The sequence below is a fragment of the Canis lupus genome, chromosome 25 (genome assembly GCF_048164855.1).
Source record: "Canis lupus baileyi chromosome 25, mCanLup2.hap1, whole genome shotgun sequence".
NCBI lineage: Eukaryota > Metazoa > Chordata > Mammalia > Carnivora > Canidae > Canis > Canis lupus.
The window spans coordinates 9,426,578-9,448,060 of NC_132862.1; the positions used below are offsets into that span (position 1 = coordinate 9,426,578).

At 40.3% G+C, this 21,483-nt stretch overlaps 1 protein-coding gene across 2 annotated transcripts in view; it reads left to right on the forward strand.

Moving 5' to 3' along the window:
* NELL2 (neural EGFL like 2) overlaps positions 1-21,483 on the forward strand; it is a 381,434-nt gene that overhangs the window by 59,805 nt on the left and 300,146 nt on the right. The window contains exons 1-3 of one of the 2 annotated variants that reach the window (XM_072798246.1): positions 1,513-1,802; positions 2,430-2,515; positions 3,054-3,182. In XM_072798246.1, coding sequence (XP_072654347.1) covers positions 2,461-2,515; positions 3,054-3,182 — 184 coding nt within the window. In that variant the 5' untranslated portion in view covers positions 1,513-1,802; positions 2,430-2,460. Of the gene's footprint in view, positions 1-1,512; positions 1,803-2,429; positions 2,516-3,053; positions 3,183-21,483 lie in introns of those variants that run through there. The other variant, XM_072798247.1, reaches the window with a different exon arrangement.

A 21,483-nucleotide genomic window follows, 5' to 3' on the forward strand; every position in this document is an offset into this window, starting at 1 on the left:
GAGATGCTGATTCTGTGATTTGGTTGAGTACCTGTAGGTTAGGAGACCTTCTCATGTAAATATGTGTATACATGTGTAGTTACTTTTCCTTCTTATTTCTATCTTCCAGTAGAATTTTAAATAATTCCATTATTTAATGTAATTTTTGTAGATACTAATTGCAATCCAATATTTTGGATTATGGCTATACAAAGATCTTTAACTTCTTCTTTTTTTTTTTTTTTTTTTTTAGATCTTTAACTTCTTGATGGCTAATTTCCTTTGAATTAATTAATTCGGTTCAATTAGATTAATTTTATTTTGTTCTGAAAATTTAGGAAATTTCATAACAGTACTTCATCAAGTACTGGCTTCTTTCTTTCTTTTTTTTTTTTTAAGATTTTATTTATTTCTTGGACATAGAGAGAGGCAGAGACCCAGACAGAGGGAGAAGCAGGCTCCACGCAGGGAGCCCAACACGGGACTCGATCCTCCAGGATCAGGCCCTGGGCTGAAGGCGGCGCTAAACCGCTGAGCCACCCGGGCTGCCCCGCTTATTTCTTTCTCAAAGTTTATAAAATTCCAAGTAAAGTGGAAAAAATTTGATAAAGAGAGATAATTAATAATTAAACTGAAAAAAGTTTCCAGATTCTGATTTTTTCCCCTAAAAATTCCAGTGGTAGAGCTAAAAATGTCCCCCTTTTCCCCTTATGGTATAATATAGTACATATTTCTCTGCTGGAGACTCAGACTCCATTTTTGATAACTAGCTATGTAGGGTCCTGTTAGAGAATTCAGAATCTACTTGTTTGGATGGAAACTTAAGAAATTCGATTGGTCTTTGGGGCAATTAACATTTTAATCACTTTTGAAACTCCTTTCTGTATGGGCATTGAATGTCATTATTCAAAATTTATCTCAAAATTTTAAGGCTATGTTGAAAAATATTATGTGCAAATGAGCTGAAGTATACTTTTGCCGGTTGAGAATTAGATCTCAAATGTCCTCACTGTTGTGGTCCCAGCGCCTAGGTGAGAAGGGTGCGTAGAGCATGCTTGAGTGTGGTCAACAGTGGGGTGGCTCTTCTCTCTTGTCCAGGCTCTGCCTTCTTACTTCTCTCCTCTTGCTCCTTCTCTTTCTCTTATCCATCCATCCATCCATCCATCCATCCATCCATCCATCCTCCATGCATCCTCATCCATCCATCCCTGCATCCCTGCATCCCTGCATCCATGCATCCATCCATCCATCCATTTATCTACCTACCCATCATCTGTCTCTCCTTCTCGGTGAGGGTAAGCCTGCTGGCCCTGGTGCCCTTGTCTCCTGCCGCGTGCTCCTCCCGGCGAGCCAGAGCCCGGTTCTCCGCGTCCTTTGGCAGGGGGCGCGCGAGGTCCCGGAGCTGTCCAGCAGTTCCAGGAGAAGTTCCCCGTGCGCGCTCCGCGAGCAAAGCTCTCCAGCGCCCCGCCCCGGGCCGGGAGCCTCTCCCCTGGGGCTGCCGGGGCTCCCCGGGCTCGCCACCGGCCTCCGCTAGTCTCCACTCGCTCCAGCCGCACCTCCAGAGTCCGGCTCGCCTTGCAGCCCTCCTCCTCTTGCCCCTTGGAGGGAGTTCCCCTTGCAGTCCCCCCGGCTTCCCTCCTTCGCCTAAAGGGCGGGCGAGCGCAGCTCCTGGCCTCTCCGTCTGCGCCTGGGTGGTCCTTTCTCTCTCCGTCTGTCTTTCAAGACACGCACCCGAAATCGAGGGGCGAGAGCGGAGAGCGCCCGCCAACTTAGCACCTCGATTTTACAGCCCTCGATCCCGAGAGGAGGCTGGCGCAGCCCAGGTCAGCGGGGGAGCGGGGAGGGGGGAGGGGAGGGCGCGGCTGCAGCAGCTCCGGGGCTCGGAGCCCCCGGGAGCCCCGGCTGGGGAGGCCCGGGGGTGCGGGCCTCGCCCCCCCCCCCCTCCCCGCCTCCCCGGGACTGCCCCTCCCGCGCCGGGCAGCGCGCTCTCCCCCGCGCCTCCGCCGCTCTCTCCATTGTCTCTGCCTTTACAACAGGTTCGCGCGGCTGCGGGGGCCGCCCCACCCCCGCCCCACCCCCGCCCCACCGCCTCCCTTCCCCCGGGCGGGGGTGTGCGTGCCTTCGGCCGCTTTTCTTCAGCTCCGGAGCCAATCCCCCGGCGGAGCAGCCCCCGAGCGAGCCGACCCCTCCCTCTGCCCCCCCCACCACCCCCCCTGCGCTGGCGCCTGGGCTCTGCGTGCGGGAACGATGTGAGCATTGGAGGCTCCAAGTTCTTCACGTGCCTGGGGGGGCCTCCCCTTTTTTTCTTAGGCAACCAAGTCGTATTCATCCTACTAATCAGTAAATGCGAGGCAGCGGCCGGAGCCACGGACGTTATTTTCCCGCTTGATTCCGAGAACCTCTTCGATCTTTTTTTTTTTTTTTTTTTTTTTAATGTTTTATTTTTAAAGAGGGAGACGATGGACTGAGCAGATCCACACCATGGAGCCTCGGGTCTTGCTGAGAACCTTCTGTTTGATCTTCGGTCTCGGAGCAGGTGAGTGGCCCAGAGCTGGGGCGCGGGAAGGGGGATGCTCCCCCACCCCCCACCCACCCCACCCCCTGCCTCGGGGCCCCCGGAGCCGGTTGGGGAAGCCCTAGCTTTCCCCTCGCCCCGAAGTAGGTCTGGAGTGGGAAGCTTGGAGTGGCGGGCGGACTGGGATCGGGGTTTTTCTGCGCGCGCCTTGGAGACGCCAGGGCGGGTCACACCCCTAGTCCAGGCTCCGAGGGCCGAGAGCCGAGGAGGGGGTGGGTGGGGGGAACTTTGCCCCGAGAGGGGCTTAAAGTAGGTCACGGAAATGGGACTGGGTGCTCCGCTATTTAAAGCCTGGCTGCTGATCTCAGGTAAGGCTGTGCGCCGTGCAGGAGGGAGTCGCCTCCCCTCGTCGGTCCCCAGCACTGTCCCCGCGACGCGGTTCTTCGCTGCCCTGGAGGAAGAGGCATGGATTTTGATGCAGCTTTTCCTTTCTTTCCACCCCCCCCTCCGCTCCCCTCCATGCAACCTCCCCTCCCCTCCCCCGCCACCCTCCCCCCAGTCTGGGGGCTCGGTGTGGACCCCTCCCTGCAGATCGACGTCTTCACAGAGTTGGGACTTGGGGAGTCCACGACCGGAGTGCGCCAGGTCCCTGGGCTGCATAATGGGACGAAAGCCTTTCTCTTTCAAGGTAGGAGCGCGTGCCCAGTGCCCGGCGCGGTTTCAGTTGGGGTAACCCCGGGGGAGTTGGCCTCAGCTGCTCCTAACTTCTCTGATGCCTACGGATGGCGGTGCCTCTGGATGGAGCTGAGACGTAGCGGGGTTACCGTGACACACACGCACACACACACACACACACACCCCTTCCATCTCTTTTTAAGGGGTTTGGGTTTTCCTCCCCTCCCGCCCCCTCCTCCTTACTTTGCACTCTCGCCAGTTCTAATGGATAGTTCCTTAATTACTGTACAGAAACTCCGATGGCAGATGGTTGATTTTGAGAGTCTGGGGAACAATGAATTATAGCACAAACGCCTCATTTGGGTGAAATTGATTTAGGTAGGAAATAGGATAGCTTAATCTTAGTTAAGACACCGCTCTCTGAAAGTTTCAGGTACAGGGGTGCCTGGTGGGGAGGAATTTCTTTATGTAGATTATTAGCTTTCTGGACAAACGAGTAAGTCCTCAGTAGTTTTGTCTGCTGTGTATCCCAAACATATTAGATTTGAAACGACTCCCCATGGAAAGATCATGATCCTACTTTATCAATGTCAAGAGAAAGGGAATAATATCCTCTTAAATATCATCTTGAACATCTTTCAAATACATTTTAATTCAAAGGTATATTTTGTATCCCCGTTACCCGACGCGTAATATCATAGAACCTTTTTTTTTTTAATTGAAGTCACTGAATGTTGGCTATGCACAAAGTCTACATTTTAATTTATATTTAAGTGTGTGGTCAGAAGCAAATTCCAATGCATCAAGCCATCACTTTTGATCTACCAAAGTCTTTGAATACTGTTTGATTTGTGGAAAGATAGAATATGAGATTCTAAAAGGTAGCTAAACACACACAGAAAGATTCGTTTTACATATGGTGAAGTATAGATGAATGCAAAAGAGAAAGGAAGTTTGGTTTAACATATCTGATGGACTGACTGGAGCACCTCCTCTCCAGCCACCTAGATTTTTCCTTTGTGATTTTGGTGCCATGGCTTCAAGAGAAGTGCAATTCATAATTACTAAAGAGTTGGATATGCAAAATAAAACCGCTTCAGCAAGTCTGCGACCAAGAACTAGGCATAAAATAAAACTTGAATGTCTCTGTAGTGGTGCTGTTGCCTGCCATAACCAGTATGTGTCACCATGGACAGTAACACTAGAGCTTATACAATGGGAAAAGGAGGAAATAGACATGTGTTGCATTTATTTGAAACAAGTTTACTCTTATAAAAAATTAAAATGTGTTTTTTTGGGTTAATTATGGTGAGCCCAGTAAATGTTTTTATTGTGACAACTATTTGTGATAATATTTTATTTACTTAAAGGTCTTTTTTGGGGGGAAAGGATGCACAGCCTGGATATTGAATCCTTTAAAAACAATGACCGAATCTAATAAATGAAATAAGACGAGACTGTAGCAAAATTCACAAAGTGAAATAAATAGAGGTGTCATTAGGGTTAAACTTCTGTTTTTTTATTTTCTTCTTCTTTTTTTTTAATCTCTGATTTTTAATCTCTGTGAACTGGAAGCAAAGTTATTTCAGACTGCTAATTTGAGTAACTGGAAAGCTTTACAGAAGCCAAAGCTCCTAATAAACAAGTAGTGTTGAAGTGCCTTTAAAATTTCCAAAGGTCCTTTAAATTATACTAGTGATGTTCATTTCCTCTGAAGAGTATCTGACCTGTCACAACGAGAAACCTTGAGGACTGTACATTTTGTGTTCTCGTGCTAGACAATTAGACGATTTCTAGGAAATAGTCTCAAGGCACAAATATCTTTTCCTGGTTAAGTTTTTTAAAGGAATGTTTTCATTTTTATTTAAATTGCTAGTTCTTCGAGGTAGGAATCGTGTTGGAAATGAACTGTCCATTGTAACTACATATCAGTGTACATCGATGAATTGTTTTTATGTCCATGTTGGTACCAAGACCTACCTTTAGACAGAGTGAATGCCTAATAAATATAGTTTTCTAGATTTAAAGATGTAAAATTTCATTTCCTGTCAAATTAGGAATGTTATTTCATATTGCCAGTCAGTCAGCAAGTATCTGCTACCTGCTGTGTTCTCAATAGGCATTTATTACTGATTTATTGATGCTCTAACAACTTCTCTTATTTGAAGATTTAGATTATGCAATTGACAACAGGTAGATATTTGGCTCTGCCTGGTAGTTCTGCGTTACCTTGGAAATGTGTTTTCTCTGCTATTAGAAAATATTGGTAAAAAGTCAGTTCTGACTCCTACTGCTTCATGGGGATTCCACGGGTTTTAGAGAGACCAAAGCTTTCAGACTGAAGATTTTATGAATTTGATTTATGGTGGATTGAGGGTGCTGCAGATATTTTTGTATAGTGTGTAAAATGTCATAGTAGGATAGTAACAAATTACAAAACCTGTGAGATGCTCTCAGATTTCATATAAACCTATCAGATAAGTTGCTTTGTGCTATCAGATATGTTCTATACAAATGGAAGGGATTTTGAACCATTAAATTTCTTGTGTGGTGGTATAACCATCTTCTTTTGTTTCTTAGCTTGAAAATAAAGAAATCTCAGCATATGATTTCCCAGTGATTTTTGCTCATTTAGTATTTCTCCTCTTGGCTACTTCATTATTCTCTTTAGTGATACTTAAGATGCTTTCAATTCAGTACTTTTTAAACCATAAATAATTTTTGTAAATTGTTTTGCCATATGAATATATTACTTAATAATGATATTTTATTATATATGTAAAATGAAAGCAAATGGAAATATATTTCAAAGTCATACCTGGTTTTTATCATGGTATCACTAAAATTGTTTTGTGGTTGTTGAAGTTTGATTTGTAGCTGCATTGGAAATTGAAGTAAGAAGATGCTAAATTAGATCATCCCTTAATAAATGTGGCTTTTTATCTGTGCCAATTATAATCATTTTCAAAAGGAAAAGTATCCAGGCAACAGTTTGGAATCTACATCAAATTCTTCTAAGTATTTCTAGCTGCAGTCTGACTCATAGCCACAAAAATACACTTACATTTAAAAAAAAAATAGAGGCCTGAATGCTGACAATGAAAAAGACCTATGAAAGCTCATAAAGAGGTCTGAAATTTTAAGTGGTAGTGCAATTATAAATAGAATTATGTCTACCTGTTTAAATCTAGGAAGTATTTGTAAAGATAATGTTCATAATAATATTCTTTCTTCTCTGTACATGAGAGACCAAGAATAAACACATATGAAGTACAGTTCCAGGACTTTCTAGCAACGTTAGCAGGATTTTTAGATCTTTGATTTTAACAATTTGTCTGGCCAGGTTCCCAAAGCTGATAGTTTCATCTGTTGGTTTAATAAAATTTCTTCTAAGGTATTCACAGATTTTATAATGCCATTAATCCCCACAAGAGTAGTAGATAAAATCAAAGCATATTTTTTTCCTGAGTTGGTAATTTGAAAATAAGTTTGGTAGTTCTTTTTTAGGAACCTTAAAATTTAAAGATTTTAAAGGAAGAGGTCCCTGAGTGACTCACTGGGTTAACTGGTGATTTCGGCTCAGGTCAAGATCTTATAGGTCCTGAGATGGAGCCCATGATGGCTGTGTGCTCAGCAGGGAGTCTGCTTGGGAGTCAATCTCTCCCGCTCCTGCCCTCCCCAACTCACTGTCTTTTTTTCCCTCTCTCTCTCAAATAAATAAAATCTTAAAAAGAAAAAGATTTTAAGAGGAAAAAAAAATGTCCACAAGTCTACTCTTACATCAGTATTTAAAAACAGGACTGAAATTGGGCATTTGGTGGTGGGCTATTGACTTTAGTAGGTAAAAGTAATTGCATTAAGGAAAGTGAGGTTAGGTTGCAATGAGTATTTGTCAATATGATGACCAGTGAACATCCACAGACTTAGGGACAAGGTCATTGGTACCCCAACAGAATAGAATAACACAGTGACAAGGAGATGGACTTAGAAACCAGATAGACCCAAATGGAATCTCAGTAGATGTTTTACTATGGTGAAGTGACTCAATTTCTCTGAACTTGAGTACCCTCAATCATAAAATTAATATTCTTATGATGATTAAAGGAGACATGTTCATTCATTTCAATAGATTTTTGTTGTGCAATCCTATTCTGCTAGCAGAAAGCAAAGACATGAGTTAGAATTTTACTTTCAGAGTGTCTTAAAATAGTCATTAAACAAACAATTGCACAGATAATAACTTAATCACCAGTAAGATAAATGCTATGAGGAAAAACTAAGAGTGCAATGTGAATCTGTACTCTAGTTTAGGAGATCATAGGGTCAGGGAGACTGTCTTTGAGGAAGAGTCATTTAAGCTGAAAGCTGAAGGACATAGTAAGAGAATCTGGAGAAGAGAGGCCACGGGGATACAAAGAGGGAGAATCACAGAGACTAAGGAAACAGCATGAGCAAAGATCCTGAGCTAGGAATGATTGTTGTGCAAATGCAAGAAATTCAGAGCAGTGGAAACAGGGTTGTGATATGAAATGACATGAATGAGCAGAGCAAGGTAGGCCATTTTACATGGTAGGCCATTTTAATGGAGGAGAATTGAAAATTTATCATTATACAAAAATGCATTGTGGTAGGCAGAAAATGGTCCTCAAAGATGTTCTTGTCCTAATCCTAGGAACCTGAGGTTACGTTATGTTTTGTGTCAAAGGGGAATTAAGATTGTACATAAAATTAAGGTTGTTAATCAACTGACTTTCAGGTAAGAAAACTATTCTGGATTATATGGGCAGGCCACGTCCTTTAGATCTGGAAGAGAGAGGTTAGAAGGGTCAGTGGTTACTGATGCAATGAGAGAATGACTAGACCTGCTGCTGCTGGCTTTGAAGATAAAAGTAGCCAAGGAATATGGGCAGTCTTGAGAAGGCAAAAAAAGCAAGAAAATGGATTTTCCCTTAGAGTGTCCAGCACTGCTGACACTTGATTTTAACTCAGAACTGGGTTAAAATCCAGACCTCCAGAACTGTGAGATAATAAATTGTTTTGACTTAAGCCATGAAGTTTGTGGTGATTTGCTAGAGCAGCCAAAGGGAACTAATACATGGAAGTGGGGGGCTGCTGTAAGAAACACCTAAGAATGTGGAAGTGGCTCTGGAATTGGGAAATAGGTATAGACTGAAAGAGTTTTGAAAAGCATGCTAAAAAAAGCCCAGATTGCCTTGAATAGACTGAGATATATGGATGATGGCAATTCTACTCATGAGGACTCAGAAGAAAATGAAGAGTATGGTAGAGAAAACTTAAATCACCTTGGAGAACACCTAAATTGTCACAAACAGACTATTGGTAAAAATGCAGACATTAAAGACACTGCCAGTGAGGGCTGAGATAAAAATCCGTTTGCTATTGCAAACCTGAGGCAGGGGGATCCTTGCCATGCTGTGGCTAAAACTCAGCTAAATTGCATCCTGAAGTTATGTGGCAAGTAAAGCTGATAAACATGGGCTGAGGTATTTAGTCAAGGTGAGTTGTGTGCAGAGCGTTGAAGGTGCAGCCTGGGTTTTTCTTGCTGCTGCTTCTAGTACGAAGTGAGAGGAGAGAGGTGGTTTGAAGAAAGAGCTATTATGCAAAAATGAACTCAGAATTTGATATTTGAGAAATTCTCAGCCTCCCATATTGCAAAGGATGCTAAATTCGGAGATTCACTACCTGGAGTGCCTGCTCTGGAAATAAAGCCAATGGTGTGGCTGGAAAACCTTTTGGGAGGGCCTTAGAAGTAAGGTCAGAGGATTCAGTCACATAAAGGGCATTTTGAAGAAATCAAACATGGAACTCATGGGTTCCCTCAAACATCTCAGCAGAAGCCAGTTAAAGAGATAGGTTTATCCAGGAAATACCTGTGGAGGAGCCTCTTCTCTAATGGAGTAAACCACCATGATACATATGGGAGACCTATGTGGTTCTTGAGAATATTATACCATCAAAAATACATCTGGCTGGGCATGAAGATGGAAGTGAGAGGATGTAATGAAAGAAGGTTGTTGGATCCCAGCAGTTCTATAAGCAAGAAACAAGCTGATTAATCTACTTAGCTGCAAACATGTATCACCTTTCGTGAAAAAACAAGGTTGAACAAATAGGACAGAACTGAGAGCCCAGAAGACAGAGCTGAGATCCTAAAGCGTGGATCCAAGAGCCACAGAGGATGATTCCCAGACTTCGAAATCAAATGCAGTTTGCTTAGCTGGATTTCACATTTGCACAGGTCTGATGTCTACTTTTTTTTTTTAACTTCCTTTTTCTTTCTTTTTGAATGGGAATGTCTATACTTGTTATCCCATGTCCATTGTACCATCATATTTTGGGAGCAGATATCTTGTGTCTTGAGTTTCACAGGTTCACAGATGGAGAGGAATTGTGTGCCTCAGGATGGATTGTACCCAAAGCCTCATTTAGACAATGGCATTTGGGACTTTTGAATTGCTAAGATTGAGACCCGATTTTAAACCATGAGCTGATATTCTACTGAGACTTTTGGATAGAGTGAATGTACTTTCCATGTGGGCTGGATATGAATCTTTGGGTGTGAAAGACAAGCTGTGGTAGGCTGAATAATGATCTCCCAACCACCCATATACTAACTCCTCAGAACTTGTAAATATATTATGTCACTTGGTATGGGGGTGGGGGGAAATAAAGGTTGCAGATGTAATTAAGGTTGCTAATCAGCAGATTTTAAAATATGGAGATTATCCTGGGTTATATGAATGGGTCCCGTGTAATCATAAGGATACCTTAAATATGGAAAAGGGAGGTAATAGCACCAGTGTTGATGTGATGCATCAGGAGAAAGACCTGATTAGTCATTGGCCATTGCTGACTTTGAAGTTGGAAGGTGGTCATGAGCCAAGGAAAGTGGGCAGCCCATAGAAGCCATAAAAAGGAAGAAAATGGGTCTTCCCCCTAGAACCTCCAGGAGAAACACAGCCCTGAAAACACCATGATTTTAGCTTAGTGAAATTCATTTTGGATTTCTGGCCTCCAGAACTGTGAGATAATAAATTTGTTGATTCAGCCATTAAAGTGATGTTACAGCAGCCATAGGAAACATATATATGTTAAGCATTAGCATCCATTTTATTTTGTAACTGAATTAAACTTTCTTTTGAACTGTCTCAACTATGCATGACAGTGTATTTGTGGGGTTGTTGGAAACTTGAACTAACCAGTTAAACTTATGTTAGGCATTTGTGACAAAATAGTTGAAGTGTAAAGTCAGAATCTTCATACTACATGCCGAATCTTTAAGAAATTCTTTCCATCATTTGGCTATGACATCATTCAGAGAGCAAACAGAACAAAATCAAATGTTGGGCTTTTTGATTGTATTTATTTTTCAAAAAATATACCCTTCCTCCCCCAAAGGCTAGCACAGAGGTGGAGGAGGAAAATTAGCATGAATATTTTAAAAGTAGAATGGTGTTGCATGGTGTTTGGCATCCACCGAGTGGATGGTGGTGTTTGGCATCCACCAAGTGTGGTAATCATACTTGTGGGCAGAGGCAAGCATAACCAGAAGTCTCATCTCAAAAGTGCCAGGGATCTCTGTGGGATGTCAACTAGGTTTCGTTTGGGAAGAGTTGGAGCAATCTTGACAGGCTCTGACAAGTGGATGACTTTGAATGTCATGGCTGAGGTACACCCAGATACCAGCTAAAGTGAAGAGCCTCTATCTTTCTTTGGCTTTATTTCATCTCCCACTGGTTCCTTATCCTCATGTTGGACCCCCATCTTGCAGATATTTAGCCTCTTTCTTGTTCTTATTATCTCTCCATGATTTTACATCTTCTAACTGATAACTTAGGTATTAGTCAGGCCCTACAGTGTGATATGGCTCCCATTGATTTTACTTCAGTTCAATTAAAATTTTTTTATTGCAGCACTTCTGTGTATGAGGATGGGGCACACAGTATAATGGAGGAAGGAAATGTTTACATAACTTAATACAGGAGGTAAAACAGGAACTGAAATTTAGTTGTAAATAGTGAAAAAGAAAATTTAGGACTTTATCTTAAAAAATGAAGCTAAACACTATGAAAATTATATGTCCTAGTGTATATATGACGAAGTGTAGGTGATCATTTAACTATTAGTTAATTATAAGAACAAGTAGAGTAAAATCAGGTGTTGATTTTATGTGTGTGTGTGTGTATTTGTCTTTATAAAAACATGTGAGGACATTCTCTTTACCCTTTTAACACAAAACTATTATATCTCGAGATACTTGTCATAATGGTACAATTTTTATTTTTCATTTTTGAAATGTAGCTACCCGTGTCACACTGTCATAAGTTAGTACCTTTGTGTGTCATTTGAGCATTTTTCTTATCAACCTCATGAAAATTTTCATCTTTTGCCAGCTAGATTTCGGTTAGCATTGACATTGAAGAGGTAGGTGTATGTGCAAACTCATTTTGTAAGCAAACAGTTTATTAATAGATGTTTTTTGTTATGATGACTTCTGTCTCACCAATAAACTCATTTGTTGAAACTCAGATATGGGCCACTGTAATTGAAAAGAACTAGGGAGGGAACAGGTGGGAAGAAAAGCGGAGCATGACTCTTTCCTTTCCCTTTGGCCTGCTGCCAGCCACTGGGCACTTGGACGGGTGTTTTCTGAGTTGTTCTTGATGGCACCTCTGCTGACATTCTTCATGCTGGGGAAAGGATAAGGGAACTTAGGCAACCACATGTATTTTCCTGCAAAGGGAAGTTTTGGAATGAGGACAGGAAACTATTGCTCTGAAAGGTCACACTCTACTGGCATGGATATAGGGAAGACATGGTGGAGGTAATTCTAAGTTCATTGTGATATGCAGTATTAGTTAGGTCTATGGGCTCCAGAGCTGGACATGTTGGATTGGAATTTGTTCACTGGTTGTGTGAACTTGATCTTGTTACTTAACTGATCTCTGAGGTAAAAATATTACTACTTCTTAGAGCTGATGAGTAGATTAAATGAATGAAACTGCCTGACATTTACCGAACATTTAATATATGTTAAATAAATATATGTATAAAATATTTATATTCTATATAAAATAAAAAAAATATATATATATTTATTTTGTAATTAGCTTAGTGGCAGGTCATGCTCCTTGGATTTTTTTTTTCTTAAGGGCTTCCAGGTAGAAATGCTGGAAATGAGTGAGCTAAGGTGAAGTGACTTTCACATGAGGCAGGCAGGACAGGTGGAAGGTCAACTGGAGTGGAGGAGAAACTGGCCCTGAAGCATCTTTTGTTGTAGTTTTGCTGTTTTGGCTTTACTGAGTGCAAGAGAGTATACAGGGAGGGATGAGAATAAATGGCAAATTTGGAGGGGAAGGAGTAAAATTTTGCCCTATTATATCACTGTTCAAAAGTGAGGGGCCAATAGAGAAAACCAACAAAAGAAGATTGATAGCATAGCTCCTCTGTAGACACCCAAACACTCATTACTTTCTTTTCTCTTTTTTCTTTTTTTAAAGATTTTATTTATTTATGAGAGAGAGAGAGAGAGAGAGGCAGAGACACAGCAGAGGGAGAAGCAAGCTCCATGAGCCCGACGTGGGATTCGATCCCGGGTCTCCAGGATTACACCCTGGGCCAAAGTGGCATTAAACTGCTGAGCCACCCGGGCTGCCCCACACATTACTTTCTAAGTATATTAAAAGTTTAGCTTAGTTTTTGAGTCATAGGGAGAAGTGTTAGTAGTTCTGAGAAACAAATGATACAATTGCTTTACTTGGCTCTGGTTAGGGTACACTTGGCCTTCCTTGGCAAGATACCAGTTTGAACTGTTGGTAGGAACTGGAGGTGAAAACTGGTGATGGCAGATATAACATTTCAGGGAGTCTTGAATAGTGGTGTAGGGGCCAGTATAATGTTGACAGAATGGTTGGGATGGTCCTGTGGATCCTTTGTGAATTAGGATCACTTTCCCTACATTTCTGGGTGCTTCCTTGGCTTCTTCTCTTAAATATCTTGTTGGCATATATTGGTTATTTCTGCAGTCCCATGTCCCTATGCCACATTTTTATCCCAGTGGCACCTAAGATTCTGATCTTCAGTGACTTACCTTCTTGTCTCCTCATTGAGACTATACATTCCCCAAGGAAAGGATCATGCCCTGTGTTTGTTCTGGCCAGCGCCATCTCCATCTCAGTTCCTTCTCTGGTTCTTGATTTTTTTTTTTTTTCCTGGTGAACTTTGACATATTATTCTGGACTCAGCTAAGCTGTCACTTTGGCTACAAATTCTTCCTGTGGTGAAATTATTGTTTCTTCCTCTATGTTCTCTTAGTGTCCTGTATGAAAACAGCCACCTCACTATACTGTAGCATTTTTTTAAGCATAAAAAGGCTGACCACTTGTCTTTTCCTTGCTGCTGTCACTGTCTTTCAGCCGGATCACTGCAGTAGCCTTTTATATGGTCTTCCTGCTTAACTCTTGCTCCTCTATACTGTATTCTCAGCATAGGTACCGCGTAATCTTTTAAAAACACAGTGTATATCCATGTCACTGCTTTGCCCCATTCAGCGGTTCTTTATTTCACTCAAAAGATAAACTGCTTATTATGCCCTACAAAAACCTGTGTGGACAATTCCACCCTCCACCCCATTACTTTTCCAGCATAATCTGTTCATCTTTGTGAACTTTGCTTTAACTGCACTGGCTTCTTTGCTGTTCCACAGTCAGACCAGTTACTCTTCTGCCTCAGGACCTTTGCACTGGCTATTTGCCTGGAATTCTCCTCCCCCTAGATATATATCTGTGTTTTCCCCGTTCCTTCAAATGTTTTCTCAAATATCAATTTTTTAATGGGCCTATTCTCACCACTGAGTAAAATTTCAGCTAGTTCTCTACCCCACAAGTACTGTTGACAGCCCTTATTCTGATCTGTTAGTTTCCATAACATTTATCACCTAACATGCTATATAATTCACTTATATATCATTTGAATTATTAAGCATCTGTCTCCCCTGCTAGAAAATAATTTCCATTAAGATAGGGATTTTTAAAAAGATTTATTTATTTATTCATGAGAGAGACACCGAGAGAGGCGGAGACACAGGCAGAGAGAGAAGCAGGCTCCTTGCAGGGAGCCTGGTGTGGGACTCGATCCCAGATCCTGGGATCACGCCCTGAGCTGAAGGCAGACACTCAACTGCTGAGCCACCCAGGTGTCCCAAGATGGAGATTTCAGAATGTTTTATTCACTGATATGTAACCCGGGTGTCTAGCATATAGTATAAACTCCATAACAATTTGTCACATGGATATACTTGGCTGACTAGTTTGTGATCTCTTTAAGGCTTGGGACTTTGCCTTATTTCTTCTTGTAGCATCCTGACTCTCATGGTGGCACACGTAGTGTGCTCAGCCAGCCATCAGTAAGTGAATATTTCTGGCATTGAATTGAGTCCAATTATTCATGGCAAATCTGATTTTTTTTTGGTGACATTATTATGTTTTATATTTATGTAACTTTAAAACAGGCGAAAGAGCTCTTCTTCTAAATCAAAACACCTACTACTTTCATCTCTAGTAATGGGAAAAGGTAAGAGGATTGAGAGGCATGGAAAAATGGTGGTTCTGCTGAACTTAGTGCTCTGAATCATACTGAGAGGGCTCTTCTCCATCCCAAGATGGAGTGTGGCACAGAGGAAATACAGGCATGTTAAGGAACCTGGACATCCTGAATGCTTGTTGACAGTGAGAGTTTACAGTTTTAGTTTGAAGTATTGTGAATTCAACACTTAGCAGGGATGCTCATATTCATATAAAAGTACTGAGAAACATTTCAAAGGCAAATAAGGATTAATTTGGATTATCTATGCTGTAGTACTTCTCCACTACTGCAAATAAACCAAACTGGAGTACATCCAGAGGAAAGCAACTAGGGAGTTGAAAGTTTGGAAACCATGTCAGATGGGGAATGGTTGAAAGAGCTTGGAATTTGGAATTTTTAGCCTGGAGAATAAAAGATAGTGGAGACGTGATTTTTTAATTATTATTTTTTACGTATTAGAAGGGCAGCATGTATAAGAGGACTTAGATTTATTTCACGTTGTTTTAGAGCAGTGATTCCCAAATGTCAGCTTGATGATCAATGGGTTTATTGACTAGGTTGAAAAGGGGCTCCCTAGCCTTCCTAAACTAAGTGAATCCATATATCTGAGGGTGAATCCTAGAAATCTATATTTGAAAAAAGTTTCCTGTGATTCTAATGTTCAACCAAGTTTGTGAACCATTTTCTAGAACTGAGCTGTCCTATTAAATATAGTAGCTACTAGCCACGTATGGCTGCTGAGTACTTAAAATGTACCTAGTACAAACTGAGAATGCAATGTAAGTATAAAAATACATACAAGCTCCTTAAGACAGTCTAAAAAAAGAGAGTAAAATATCAATACTTTATGTTGATTATATGTTGAAATAATACTTTGGATATATTCCGTCAAATAGATATATTTGGTCAAATAGATAAATCACCTGTTTCAGTCATTAAAATCATCCATCCTTCCATTCATTCATCCATCCATCCATCCATCCATCCATCCATCCAATAAACATACTTCTAATAATATTCAAATGGAGATTAAATGACCTATTTCAGAGAAAATGTTTCAAAGGGGTGGGAGTGGGAATTAGGCTAAATGCTTTCTAAGGTCACTTTAGTTTCAACTGAGATTAAATTATTCTCTTTTCCCTTTTAATTATTCTTTTTATTGTAACCTCTGATGTCCAGAGCATCTTCCTTTTCATCTATCTGAGAATCCTTAATGCTCTCTTCAAAATAGCTATCTTTTAAAAAATGATCTTGGTTCTTCTACTGCTCTTGTCAAGGTTTGTAGTGAGAGATAGCCTGTCATTTCCCTCTATGCTATGCATTGTCTGTCTGTTTTATAAACATTCACTCTTAATGGTAGTGATCCACTTTATTTCTTCCACACACTGGTGTTTTAGTGTTTAATCTATGTTGCTTGTCTATTTAAGTGGAGAATCCCCTAGGCAAGCACTATGTCTAATTCTGTGCTCTTACAGTCTTACACGTTGTACTGATGGACCATTAAATGTCCCAGAAAAAGTGCCAGATAGATTAAGTATTTCAGAACAGAACATAACCTATATTTTTAGAACTTATTTGAATTTCCAGCAGTAATTGGTGGCTGAACATGCTCACTATGAGTTGTGTGTGTTGACATATACTTGTAACTGAGCAGAGCTCTTTCTGGAGACTGACAGGTTGTTAAAAAGAAAATTAAAAAGGTCCGTAAAACTGATTGGCCTGTGCTACCAATGAGATGCAGTGTTCTTGGAACCTGGATGTTGAACTTGGATGTTTCCTGAGAACGTGTCAACTTTGGAGGAGGACATGTTGCTCACGGATGTGCTTTTGTGTATCCTTACTATATTTCATCAAATTGCTAATTATACTATAAATATAGATTCATTTAAAGTGTCTGAGTACTCCAGAGAGAGAGCTTATTTTATGATACTATCATTCATACGTTTGTTCTTCCTTCAGAGGCTGATTTTCAAAAGTTCTGTTGAAATGTAAGTATTAGTGTTATTGCCTTTGTTAATACTTTCTATCCCCTGATGTTCAGAGTGAATTTATATAGGATACTTAATAGATAATTTAATTCAAACATCTTAGAGAAATACTGTGACTCTAGGCTTTATGTTTTTGCCTTTCAAATGAAAACAGAGGGAGGGACTTGTCAGAATAGGAGAAGAAACATATCCAAATAAAGGAGAGAAATGCTTTAAAGTGTCTGAAAAGAAAGGGTCATTGAATCCAAGTTTGAGTTGAAAGAATCCAAACTTGGGCTTATTTGGGGTCTTAGTACACTTAATGTTTCATTATTGTTCTGAAAGAAAACACGCAGAAATGACTACCCCATTCCTTTAACTTAAACTTCAGAGGTCAGAAAGTGGAACTCACTTTAATCGAACTTTTAACATTTCTAACTCAAATCTGGATCACCATTTACCATATCCCTTACCAAGTTCTTCCTGAAGTTTCATCACTAGTTTCTGTAGTAAACAATAATCCTGAAGAGACAAGACAGTGTTTTAGGTCATACTTTTTGTAAGATTACTATGTTATGGGTTGAAGTGAAGAGTTATTTGAAGTTTAAATGAATTGGGTATAAGAACTTGAGTTGGAATGGGAAGCTGTAGTATGGGAATTTGCAAGAAGTCAGCCCTGTAAAAGGAAAGTAAAGAACAGAGAATGGATGTGTATTTATTGCCACTCACCTTGAAGACAGTAAGACTCTTTGCAGAGGTCAATTTTTTAAAAGTCGCTATGAAAATTTCATTATCCTTATCATAAATGCCTCTCTACAACAAAGCATCTCATAGTACATTTTCATCCCTTTGCTGCTGTGGGTCCAATTTTTAATAATTGGTTGCATTTACAGTGAAAATAGTATAATTTAAATTGTTCTTTGATAACACACTTCCAAATTAGAACATGTTTCAGAGACTAATGGAAAAAAAATGAGTGTTCACTCTGTGAATCATTGACCAGGCAGGAAACTATTAAGTGGGGAGAACCCACCTATTTAATGGATGATTACTTTTTGTTATTTTGGTCAGCAAATTAGTAAAGTCAGAGGGCGAAGTTGGGAAAAGGCCAGACAGGCTGTGGAAATTTGCAGGCTCAGTCTTATTTCTAAAGCTTTCCAGAACTGATGTTAATTACACAGGCATCGGACAAAAAAGCTCAGGGTTTTAGGTAAATATGATCTTAGCCGCCTTATGAAAAAACTGGAGGGAATGTTTAAACGGTAGCCATCTGTGTCTAACAAAGCTCTGCTCTCATGGGAAAATATAGACTAGAGGTACAAATGAAGAACTACCTCGTTTTAGACTTTCTGAAGTTATATAACAGTGCAACAAATATGTACTACTGGAAGATATTGGAGGATCATTTTCTTTCCACACTACCTTTATAGCAGTAGGTGAAGAAAATAGAATTTTTTGCCTTTTTTTTTTCTTTCAATTTTGTATGTTGACATAGGACTCCACAGAAGGGAAACTTCAAATCATTAAATTGAAATAGAGAATTTCAGGTAAAAGGCTTTCCATTAAAAAAAAAAAAAGGGAGGGCGGGGAAAGAGTAAATCAAATGCCCCGTTGATATTGATGATCATTAGTCAGTGAATACATTTATATTTTAGTGGATTAACTGGAGAGGATTCAAGATCAATCTGTACAAATATCAGAGAGGACAATGAGTAGTGTGAAAGAAATGTTTTAAGTTTTCACTGCAGAGACACCTGTTTTTAATTAAAGCAGAATGGAATGTACTTCCAAACAAAAGATCAAATGTTTTTGAAGGGCGAAATCTGTCCTTGTGGCATTGTGGATACTGAGGAAGAACAAGATATGGCATAAGACTCACAAACAGATTCAGCTGTCAGGATGTGATGCATGAAAAGACCTGGGTACTGCTGGCTCTGGAACTGGGTCTCTCTGGCACCGAGTACTGCCAGCATTTGAAACTGAAATAGGCCATTTTGCACATGGTGCATCATCCCTCTCTAGGAGGAATGGGGCTTATGATAAATGTTAATTAGCCACTACCCTGCTCCAGATAGACTTGTTAAGCTTTTTTGCATTTTGGTTTTGAAAGCACTATTATCTTTGGAGCTATACTTTAATTTTATCTATAGCTATAGCTGTAAATAAAAAAAAATAACTGGTAAAGAGTGAAAATGACAACAAAGTCATAAGCAAGATGCTAGAAAAGATCGAAACAAGAGAATATTTCATTCTGTTTAATATTACCACGTACCAACAGGGGTTGGTTATTTTTTTAAATATACATATCTTGTTATTAACATGCAATCATTAGCAAAGAATCCAAATTTTGACTTATGTGAAGTTTGAGTCCATTTAATTTTTCACTATTATTCTGAAAGAAAATGCATAGTAGTGACTACCAAATCTCATACCAAATTCTTGCTGAATTCCATTATTATTTATTTATGAATGTGAATCCTTTATTTTATTTTTTTTTGAGAGAGAGAAAGTAGGCATGGGGGTGGGGCAACCAGAGGGAGAGAGAGTATCTTTTTTTTTTTTTAAGAAGATTTTATTTATTTATTTGAGAGAGAGAGAGAGAGAGAGAGAACATGAATACTGGGGAGGGACAGAGGGAGAAGCAGACTTCTCGCTGAGCAGAGAGCCTGACTTTGGGCTCTATCCAGAGACCCTGGGATCATGACCTAATCTGAAGGTAGACACCTAACCACATGAACCTCCCAGGTGCCCTGGGAGAGAGAGAATCTTAGGCAGGCACCTGCCAGCTCAGAGTCTGACACAGGGCTCGATCTTACAACCCTGAGGGTACGACCTGAGCCGCAATCAGGAGTCAGATGCAGATGCTTAACCAACTGAGCCACCCAGGGGCCCCTTAAGAATGTGAATTCTCTATGCCTCTTGATTAGTGGTGGTAAGTGGTGTGGGTGGGTGAGTTTGGAAAACTAACTCAATCAGATATTGTTTACTATTTCCAGGACAGGAGTGTGCTGACCAGATCAATTCAAGCTTTTCTATTACAGACAGTAATTGCTTAGGGTTCTCTTGTTGATTCTTTGAACAAAAAAGGAAGCCCTGCTGAATTTCTTGATTAATATAATATGGATAACATTCTAGCCTAATTTCAGTCTTATATATATGTACATACAATATAGATATTTTAAGTACTGTCTGTGAGATTGACTCCCACATCCTCCTGATAACCACAAAAGCAAAATCCTCTTTGTTCTATCTAATCCCTTCATCTGGCTTCCCTACTTTCCTCCTGTACTTTATTCTTCCTAATTTCTTTGCTCTCTTTTCATTGACATCCATGTTCTTTTCTTTTCTTTTTTTTTTTTTAAGATTTTATTTATTTATTCATGAGAAACACAGAGAGGGGAGAGAGAGAGGCAGAGACACAGGCAGAGGGAGAAGCAGGCTCCATGCAGGGAGTCCAACGTGGGGACTTGATCCCAGGTCTCCAGGATCACACCCTGAGCGGTGCTAAACCACTGAGCCACCTGGGCTGCCCGACATCCATGTTATTTTCATTGTTGTTGCAAGTTTCTAGTTCCTACCAGGCTCCTTTTAATGGTATTGCCAGGACTTTGTTGCAAGTCCCTATCATTTCAAATTATTTATTCATTTTATTACTGTTATCCCGTATTTCAAGTTGGTAAATTTTGCGACAACTCTGAGAAACTCTAGTTTGATAAACTTAACTTTATTCAGCAAGCTATGCTCAAATGCTTCTGTATATACTTCTTTTTTTTTTCTGTATATACTTCTGATGTTAACTTTTTTTTTAAGAGATTTTATTTATTTATTCATGAGAGACACAGAGAGAGAGAGACAGAGACAGAGACAGAGACACAGGCAGAAGAAGAAGTAGGTTCTACTCCGGGAGCCCGATGTGGGACTGGATCCTGGCACCCCAGGATCACACACTGAGCTGAAGGCACTCAACCGCTGAGCCACCCAGGTGTCCCTGATATTGACTTTTTACAGACTAAAGCATGACTGTTTTGTATTGATATTCTCTTTGATAAATGAAACCTCACTCTTTCTAAATGTTATCTTCAAATTGATAACAAATAACCCTTAATAATGATTAATTAACAAAACCATTAATATAGCTGTAGAGCAAATCAACATTTTATGAAATGACTATACTGATACCATTAAAAACTTACCAAGTAGTATATAGAATAAATAGCCTTGCCACTCCATCTCTTACACCTTTCCATTTATACAGAGATATCTAATTTTACTTAACCCATTTTTCAATTGTTGGGATTATTTATAAGTCTGCATTACTTTTAGAATCATGAAAACAATAATAACTTTTTTTCAGAACTATTAAGTTAGTCTTAATGTCTCAGAATGATCATTATTCCCTTTGGAATTATATCCATCTACTTTTTATTTATAAATATTTTCATTGTGACATAATTAAGATGCAATTGAATGTACAAATCTTGAGTGTTTGATAAGTTGTGTTTTGTTTGTTTTTTTGAGAGAGGGATAGAGCGTGAGCTGGGGGTGGGGGGTGGGATGAAGGGCGGATGAGAGAGTGAATCCTGAGCAGGCTCCACATCCAGCTCTAGCCTGAGGTGGGGCTCTATCTCATGGTCCTGAGATCAAGACCTGAGCTGATGTCAGGAGTCGGCTGCTTCACCGACTGAGCCATCTGCTTAACTGAATGAGCCACCCAGGTGCCCGGATAAGTTTTGATAATTGTAT